Source organism: Rhagoletis pomonella, unplaced genomic scaffold (genome assembly GCF_013731165.1).
Source record: "Rhagoletis pomonella isolate Grant_MI unplaced genomic scaffold, Rhpom_1.0 Rhpom_scaffold_01920, whole genome shotgun sequence".
Lineage (NCBI taxonomy): Eukaryota > Metazoa > Arthropoda > Insecta > Diptera > Tephritidae > Rhagoletis > Rhagoletis pomonella.
Window position 1 is genome coordinate 11,579 of NW_023460474.1, and position 9,710 is coordinate 21,288.

The 9,710-nt window shown below is 37.4% G+C and overlaps 2 protein-coding genes across 2 annotated transcripts; both read left to right on the forward strand.

Moving 5' to 3' along the window:
* Positions 1-1,484: 1,484 nt before the first annotated feature.
* Positions 1,485-7,112, forward strand: LOC118752864 (UPF0047 protein C4A8.02c; the record flags this gene model as incomplete). The annotated part of the gene is made up of 3 exons (XM_036487718.1): positions 1,485-1,546; positions 1,611-1,692; positions 6,864-7,112. Coding segments are annotated over 3 exons (360 nt in total), but the record flags the coding sequence as incomplete, so codon positions are not given.
* A 130-nt stretch (positions 7,113-7,242) lies between these two features.
* LOC118752866 lies at positions 7,243-9,374 on the forward strand. Its single transcript, XM_036487719.1, has one exon. It carries the CDS (start codon positions 7,260-7,262, stop codon positions 9,090-9,092), a length of 1,833 nt encoding a protein of 610 aa, XP_036343612.1. The 5' UTR covers positions 7,243-7,259; the 3' UTR covers positions 9,093-9,374.
* Positions 9,375-9,710: the final 336 nt, after the last annotated feature.

Sequence of the window (9,710 nt, forward strand, 5' to 3'; positions counted from 1 at the left end):
ACGACAATAGCCCAACTTCGCTCTGGCTACTGCGGCAGGTTAAACTCCTACCTGAGTAAATTGAATGAGGATGTGCCAAATGAGTGTCCGGCATGCGGAGAGACCCCACATGACTCGAAACATCTCTTCGCATGCCCAGAAAACCCGACAACCCTAACCGCTGTGTCCTTGTGGACCAACCCAACAGAAGCTGCACGCTTCCTAGGGCTGCCGTTAACGGAACTTGACGACAACGACTGAGATACCAACCGAACTGGGCGGGGTTGTTGTAGCCGCTACAACAACAACAACAGGAAGAAGTTTAGCTCCAAAACTTAAAATAATTGGCGACAAATCAAAAACATTGTAAAGACAAATTCAAGTTTCGCAAAGTTCCATCATATCGGTAAAGAACATTAAGTCAAAGTCAATTTTCATTCTCCAATTGCGGGTAATGTTCCGATCGTTGGCCCACCGTTGCAGTAGTCTATGAGTTCCGTACTACAGACGAAATAAAAAGAATGCGTTCAGATTATCCGGCCCCATATTATCCGGGAACAACGTTCTAATGAATAAGTGAACAAAAAAATTTATTCCGAATGTTCGGAATGTGAATAAAGAAACTATCGCCGTTTGTTAACATTGTTACGGTAATTTTCCCGTTTACGGGCACTTTGAAAAATCATTGGTAATCATCAAACTATTTCGTCAGAAGGCGTATCAAATATACGCATTTTAAACCTCCAGTATTACGAATCCGAGAACGGAAATTACCTTTTTTAATACTTATTTCAAAAGTCATCTGTAGAAAATACATTCCGAACCTTATTCACGATGTTAACTCTTGGCGGCACCTTTAATTCATAAAAACTAACAGCCTGTCTTAAAAACTATTTTGAGTACCAATAATTAAAATAATTATGATTTAAGTTTTCAAAATTCGGGTATGCGCGCACAACTCCTTTTTGAGTAGGCGACCTTCGGCCGCGCTTCAAAGTACCAGCTCTAGCAGTACCAATATCTCGGCTACGCTATTACCCACAGTGTTATGTCCGCGCCGAAGTTAAGTTTAGTGGTTCTTTGATCCATATTGAATAAGCTTTTTTGTTCGATTTAGTTAAAACATACATATGTATGTACGTATGGTACTGAATTATTTAAATTTATACAAATTATTACTAATAAAATGAAATAAATAATTATTTGATATTTCCGCATTTATTGGATGTTGGGAAAAAATATATGTACTTATGTAAGTAAGTTTTAATTTTGCGAGTGCATAACTTGGCGGGTGCACATCTGCCCGCTCCCCAGCTAGCAACACACTATGGTTTTATTTCCAATCGCCAAGCGAAATAAAGGCATTATGGCCTTATTGCGTATGGTGTTATTGCACCCCACCTACAAGAAATTTTCTATTCCGTCTCATTTTTGAGATCTGTATCGTAGATCAATGTAGATTTTATTTGTGGTATGAAAATGACTCAGAAATTTAATTTACTTTCATTACAGTCCTTCATACATCTGCGAGTTTGGCGTTAAACGAGAGTTGGGATCCAGATGTTAGGTAACATACATTTTTAATAAGATTATTTCATATCAATTTAATAACTTAAATTGGTCACATATAGAGACGATATGGAAATGATGTTAAATAAAATAGTTCCCGAAGGCCTACCATATAGGCACTCGTGCGAAGGACCCGATGATATGGTGAGTATATTAGATTTTAATATGTATGTGCCTATGTTCAAATGTATATGTATTTTCCCAGCCAGCAAAAAACGTATGTAAGTTTTGCCGACAGCGGGGTTTTGGTACAATTTTCCGGAAAACGTCTGAAAATCATTATGTTATTTGTAAATATAATTTTAAAATATTTATTCAAACTGGACATTTAAACATATATAAACGTATTATGGCTTAATTACTTCCAAAAGGTCCCATACTCAATTGCCAGCAGACTTATACGGCTTTCCCACGACACCGTGAATTACTTTGTTCGCAGCTCCAATTACGTTCGCGAATAAAGGCCGGTCCACATAGAACTTTCGCGTTGGCTTTGGCGTTGGCGTTGGTTTGACAGAACGCACGTTAAAAGAATGCTTGCTACAATGAACGCATGGCAGCGAATGCTTGGGCCACTAAATTAACATACTAACGACAGATAAATTAATATTTCATATCAATAATTGAATTAAAAACGATATTTCTTGCCCGCACTTGATTAAAAAGGGAAAATATTTCACACAATTTTATTTATTTGCAACAGCTGACGAGCAACGCACGCGAAAAGATGAGAGTTGGCCATCTTTTTGCTTTGTTTTGGCGTGAGCATTGCCGAATTTTGGCTATGTGGACGGCTGCATTTGATTTCATGTATTCATAGTCAGCTGTTGAAGCGACGCCAACGCCAACGCAACGCCAAAGTTTTATGTGGACGGGCCTTAACTCCATTCACACGGGCACATTCTTAATTCGAATTGACAGTTCTCGTGTCTATGTTTTGTTTTTCTTCGGTGCAAAATTGATGCAAAATATAAGTTATTGCTAAAAATTTATAAATTTCTGTATTAAATTGGTGATGTACAAATGTATGAACTTTATTTAAAACTCAGAAAAAGTGCCAGTTTTCATTTGTGAACTACAGTGGAATTCTGACAGTTGCTAAAATTCTCTAAATTAAGAGCGGTAGGGCCTAGAAGTATACAACATGGAAAAGTAACACATGCAATGCGTAACCAGCCAAATCTAGCAGTGCGGCGGGCATGCAACTATATATTGCGTGTTGTTAGGGGCACCTTCCTTTCTTCTGGAAATTTTCGGCGAACAAAATTAGCGATAGCAAATGTGGGAATCCGGCTGCTGGTTTCGATAAATATGCGACTAAAATTAGAGGCGGCAGCGATTTGTTCGTAATTCGCATGGTAATTGGATCTGAGTTACGAACAAATGAGGTAATTCGCTTTCAAAACTTTATATGGCGAATTACGTAATTCGAAGGGTAATTGGAGTGCGAATTACGAATGAGAGAGCGAACTACGTAATTTATTATTATTAAAACTCGTGCGGAATCTATTATTATTATTTTTTTTTGTTCCTAACTATGAAAAAGCATCTGTGAAGTTCAGAATGAAGGCGTATTCAACGAAATATTTAATCTGAAGATTTTCTCAAAGACAGTAGAAAGAAATTACCTTAGTTTTTCAACCATTTTCGGTACTTTTCTCTATGTACTAGTGATGAGCGATATTTCACTATCGGTGATTTTTTCACTGTGAATTAAAAATCACTTACAGGCCAACTTATATTCACACACGCCGGCAATTTACTGTCAACAATTTCTCATGCACATACAACTTGTATGGGACCAACCGAAATTGAACGGCTCACACTGGGGCCGCCCCATATAAGCGGGTGCTCAAAATTCTGAAATCATTTCCTTTCCATTAGACTCGCTTGAGCAACTTTTAAGAGTAAATTTTTGACGCCTTGACCATTGGTCATGCATTGGTGACCCAGTTTTTTATAATGTCTTATGTTAAGTTAATTTGATTTTATTATTATGCATAATTTAACCCATTTAAGACTTTGACTTAACGCATTCATGACCATATCTTAACCCATTAGTACCACATTTTTTTAATTAGACTTTCCCCAGCTAATTTTATTAAAAATAGGTAAGTTTAGGTCACAAAATAATCAGGAAGAACAAGTCCTTTAGTTTCGAGGATAGCTTTATCAATGAATTCGAAATACTTAGAACTAAGTTAAACGCGGTAAAATGTAATAACAGTAACAATGTTTGTATTTGTTGTAATCACTAAGAAAGAACATGAAACAGGGGAAGTCATATATATAGAAATAAGTAGATAGTAAAACTAAGGAAATAGATAAAAAACTTTACGTTTCAATGTAAAACATAATGGTATGTGTGCATGGTCAAATCAAATTTGAAAGTAAAAATAATTTCAGCTCTCTGACAACACTTTTAAGAAAAATTTATCAAAAAAGTCGAAATTATTTTTAGTTTCGTCTTTGATTCGACTATGAATATGCCCCATTATATTTTAAATTTAAAGAGATTTACAAATTAATCATACAAAATATCGAAAAGCAAGTAATGTATTAAATAAAACTCATTAAATTATTAAAAAATCTGCTATATTTTTATAAAAAAAATAATTAAAATAAAATAAAAAGTCAAAACTTTTTAATATGTGGGTGTCGTATAGTTATGATAAGCACTATGAAAAAAGAATTTTAAGTATGCAGTTTTGTAACCTATTTAATTGTAGTATAATAAAGTGCAAGTTTGAAATAGCTAGGACTTACGTTTTTCAAAGTATGTTCGACGATTTTTTATATGGAGAAAATGAGTGACACCTTCACCAAAAAAATTGCCAAAAATCAACGGTATGTCCTAGCTACTTCAAACTGCCACTTTATTGGGCTACAAAAATACGTACTCTTTTTTTAATATCTAATTAAAAACATCGATATTTTTCGAAATTTTAAACTTAGATTCGGTTTTTGTTAAGGAATAAACTATATTAAAAAAAAATATATTAAAATTAAATAATAGTAAAAAAATAGTCAAAACTTGTCAATATGTGGGTATCTTATAGTTATGATAAGCACCATATAATGAAAACTGGGGCACTTATTCCTCACATTCGGAATCTAAATCCCATCCAAGCCCCGTTAAACTAATATTATTCGCTTCAAGTTCTACTATGTAACTCCATTGCTCCAGCAAAGAAAGATCTCCGGTTTGTGACCATTAACAACAAGCGCGAGCAAGTAATCAGAGGATCTGATGAATCTAACAATCTATTAAAAACGTCTTCTAAATTGTCAGCGCCACTCGTTTTCCTACTATAGATCTCTCTAAAGTTTTTAAAGTCCTTGTTCGAACTAAATCCGCTTCTCACTAAAAATTTTAAAGTCCTTGTTAGAACTAATTCCGCTCTTTATTCCTTGAACAACCTTAATAATAAACGGTTTAAATTCGGAATGAAACTGAATCAAACTTAACCAGAAGTATATGTTTTTGTGTTTAATTAAAGTCAGAGTGAAATTTTTAAAACCAATTTATTTAAAAATGCGCAAAGTGCTTCTGGTCTTGAACTCGGATTCTTAACATACATATTGTAGTACTGTCAAATTTAAAAGCGCTTTGAGCATTAAAAAAAATTATTTTGAAAATTACACTTGCAAAAAATAGAGGTTAGGTTAGTTTTTTTTAACACAATTTTTTTAAAACACATAATTCCAAAAAAAAAATACACCAAAAAAATAAACTTCATTTTAAATAATCGAAGTGACAAAGTGACGAAATATAATACCGCTTTCTTACAGTAACAAGTTTACATATTGTTCAAATTTGTCAAGTTTGGACACGCATATCTCCCAGCGGAAAGACGATAGGAAGCTGAAAACTTACCCCCAAATGTAGAATTTAATGGGAATAAACCTGCGTTTTTTGGATTTCTTAATTTAGTTTTGAGCACGCTTGGCTCAGTATGCGCAGGTGTAAAAAGCTAAATCAAATTCCAAGATTTGTGTTGCGTAATATTTCGATTGGACGTTTATGCTCATTTGACATTTTGGCGCGACTATGGATTCCAATTTTATTCAAGAAACTTCTGTAAATTTGACAGAAATGCAACTCGGAGAAATCTCACACACAAATTGATTACAGTTTATCAAATGTAAAAAACTTGCGCGCGTGTGTAGAAAAATTTACGCCGGTAATATTAGGTTGAACTGTTATAGTAAGAGCTATTGTTAGTCAGCGGAAGTAGAGATTGGTGATTTGTTTGCCTTATGTATGTGCATTAGGGTGGTCCAAAACGCATGTGAAAAAGTAAAGTCGGAATTTTTATGCTCTCACCCCTTAGGATTGTCCTATACCGAATAAAAGTATACCCTTTTTTCCATGTATTTTATATGGGGGATGAACAACTTTTCGTAGAAATGGTATAGAATAGTTAAAAATTAATATTTTTCTACCAGAAAACTCTGTTTATCTGCAGGAGATTCCCAACAATAATACGCAATTGTTTATTTAACCTTTTTTATCGCAACTATAGTTTATAGGTCCGCAAAAAACCCACAAAAACCCCGAAAAATGCAATGGGGCGACCAATACAAAATCGTTAGTATTAAAAAATGGTTAAATAAACAATTGGGTATTATTATTGAATGCTCTTGGATTTTCATATTCGTTGCATTTGTAAATTCACAGCAAATGCAATTCCAACTGCAAATCCAAGACCATTTCCACAACATCCTAATTAGCCCTATTGATTTCCAAGAATTCTATACCATTTAGCGGTGGTGAGTTAGTGGTGAGTTTCTTTTCAGTTTGGGTAATTCCTTTGATTTTCCTAAAATTTTTTGTAGAATGAACGACATTAGTATTAAAAATTAACAAGAACACTTTAAAAGTAAACACGTAGTAAATATTGAATAAAAAATCACCATATGCTCATTACATTTTACTTATTGGTTTCAAATAATTAAAATTTTAACCATTCTTGAAATATAAAGGTCGAAGAAAAATTCACTATAATTTTGGAAGCATCAAAAGTTAAACTTCTCTTAACCAAAATTAAAAACCACGGTGAGTAATAATCGCAGTCACTGAATTCACTGATAACGGAAAATCACAATATCGCTCATTACTACTATGTACCCATCTTTCGGATGATCACTTTAGTGTCAAAATGTATCCGAAAAACGACGAATATGAAACGGGATGAAATTTAAAATATAAGATTTTTATACGGAATTTTTTCCCTTTTCGGATATTTTGCTGGCTGGGGTGTAAAATTTAAAAGTATTCATTTCTAAACTTGTAATAATTTTTCTCTTACAAGCCGGCGCACGTGAAGGCCTGCTTTCTCGGTAGCTCATTGACAATCCCTATAACTGATGGTAAATTATCGCTTGGTACATGGCAAGGCGTTTGGTTATGCGAGCATCGCGACCAGGCGGGCTCACGCAAACTAGTTATAACACTGTCCGGATGTCCTCGTGAGACAGCGCGCAGTCCGCTGTCGCCAGTATCGCCAATCGCTTCGACATCCAGTTAGGGAAGGCCTCGCTCCACTCGCGACAGTCGGTAATCGCGGGGGAGCGACAATAATGACATCATTTCGTCGAGGAAATTAATTTTTAATGGAAATTTAGCTAATTCCAAAACCAGCACAACAACAAAATCGGGGGCAGCAGCAGCCTCCGCGGCAATAGCAAAAAAAAAACAAACGGCTGACATGACTGCAGTGGCAGCAGCAACAACAACAACCACTACTTGTGCGAAAAATGCGACTAATTTATCTAATATAACTACGAACACGTTATTAAGTAATAGTAGAAGATTGTTAATGAAAAATCAATTACATTTAAATTTAAATGTAACGGAAACATTGAATGTTGATAGTGATGATAATAAATCGGATTCGATGGAGACGGGAACATCAAGAATAGAGTTCAAATGGGATGGTGTTAACGTAGAAACCGTCACAACAGTGCCTCAACAACAACTACAACCACATGAGCCAAAACAACAACCATTTAGAAGAGAATATAGCAAAGTCGATGCAGTGGGACACTCGTCTACAATTGCAACGCCAGTTAAAGGAGAAGTAGGAGCTGCAGCAGCACGAGTAGCAGTGACATCGTTATCATCACCACCGTCAGTGTTGAGTTCATCATCAACGGTATTAGCTAAATTTAACCGAATCATCGACAGTACAATGCCGGCAACCAACTATTATCAGCAACACCAGCTGCAAGAGCAACAAGCGCACGACAATATGCAACTTGCAGTTCGCACCAGCTTAGCACCATTAAGCGATGCGCTACAGCAGCGCCTAGCGCTAGTCCATCCTGGCATTGACGCGACTGATTCGCAAACTAAAAAAACTAATTTCACAACAGCAACCACAACAGCAGTAGGAACAGTAGCAGCGGCCACAGCGAAAACATCAGCAGCAACTGCGCATGCAGCAAAACCGAAAGCGAAACTGAGAGGGAAATCCGGTGCTTCGCTTGCTCCTCTGCGTTCGGCGCGAGCGGAAATAGCAGCAGAACGGGAAGCGGCTAACGTGGTGGCCGCAGCTGCTGTAATAGCACCATCGCATGACGATAATCAAATGAAACGAAATGATGTGCATTATTTGTTGAAACAATTAAATAGTTTTAGTGATATTGAGGAAATAGAAATTGTTGATATGGAGCAAAGGCAGCGGCAGCTGGATGAGCAACAGCAGCAACAACAGCTCGCTCAACAGCAACAGTATATGGGGCATGGAGTTAACAAGACACACTCACCGACAGCGCAATCTCTTGTGATAATCTCGCCATCGTCGCTATCGCACAAAGGCATACGACGTTATGCGTCACTGCACCAACAGCAGTGCACACAGTATCCGCTTGACAGCGACGTACTGATCGACAGCGTCGAGCAGCAGCAATATTTACTGCAGCAATTCGACGACTACCTTTTTCAGTCCTGCCACTATCTGGAGACAAACTATTTTGCCGCCAACTATCGTTCTGCCATGGTCGAGAGCAGCTCACATGACTTTCGGCCTTCTACGACGTCGACGACGTGTACATCGGCAGCATCTGTCTCTTCGGAGCAATCACTCCAGCTTCAGGATGCTGAGCCGCCGAGCGTCATAAGCAAGGCATCGCCCCTAGCGTCTGCGACACTGCCCAGAATAACAGCACCTGAAGCGCCAACATCTAGGGGTAGACTCTATGGAATGCAAGCGCGGTTGACGAACAGCGGCGTACAGACCGAATTGGCTGCAACCTCACTTACGGACGCATCTTTGGCGAAGAGCAGCAGTAGTTCGGCCAGCTCCGAACAGCAACATCGACGTGCACCATTCTTTAAGTGTTGCTACACACCCATCGATCGCTGGCGTGAGAAGCGTACCGCAGCTCACATGGCAGCAGCAGCACGAAAGCGTGTCAGTAGGTGTGCCTCAGTGCAGGCTGACGGTGTTGATGCTGCAGCGTCGGTAAGTGGCCGTGCCTGTGTCAGCGCCACCGTCGGACAGCAGCAACAGACGCGTAAAAATGAGCATGCAGTCTGACAAATCGAGTGCGCGTTGGAGTGTGTAGGCGTAAATTTGAGAAATAGCAAGCCACCAAGTCTCGAAACGATCAGCGTCGCTGTCTTTTTGCGATATCAACAATTTTTTCTATTTCGAATTCAAACTTGGGATATTTACTAACCACACATTTGTATACTCGAAAATATCTCAAGTGGGTTATTTGTTTTTGTTAGTAACATAGATAAAGTGAAGAAATGTTAGCGCATTGCGCTCAAACGCGTAAAATTTAAATCTTGAAAAAAGTTCTAAATGTTAACGCTTTTTTAAAAAGCCTTTTATTTCAATGGAAGCAAGCTGGTGTGGTTTGATCCTATGCCAGTGGCAGCTGGATGTTGGGCTAGGAAGCTAAGCACGCTAAATTCAAAGATACGAAAATGCCAATACATATGGGGCTTCGTAATTCACTTACTGCTCACTCATTCATATTCTCATATTATGTGCTTTATTATTTGATAATTTTTTTCTAAATTTCCCTGACGTTATTAAATATTGACTTCGAAAACAAACGAAACATTTCACGAATGATTCATCCAAAGACACAAAATTTGCTATCAATTTGAATCGTTTTGTGTTAGAGCAAAACCACTATCTTTGCAA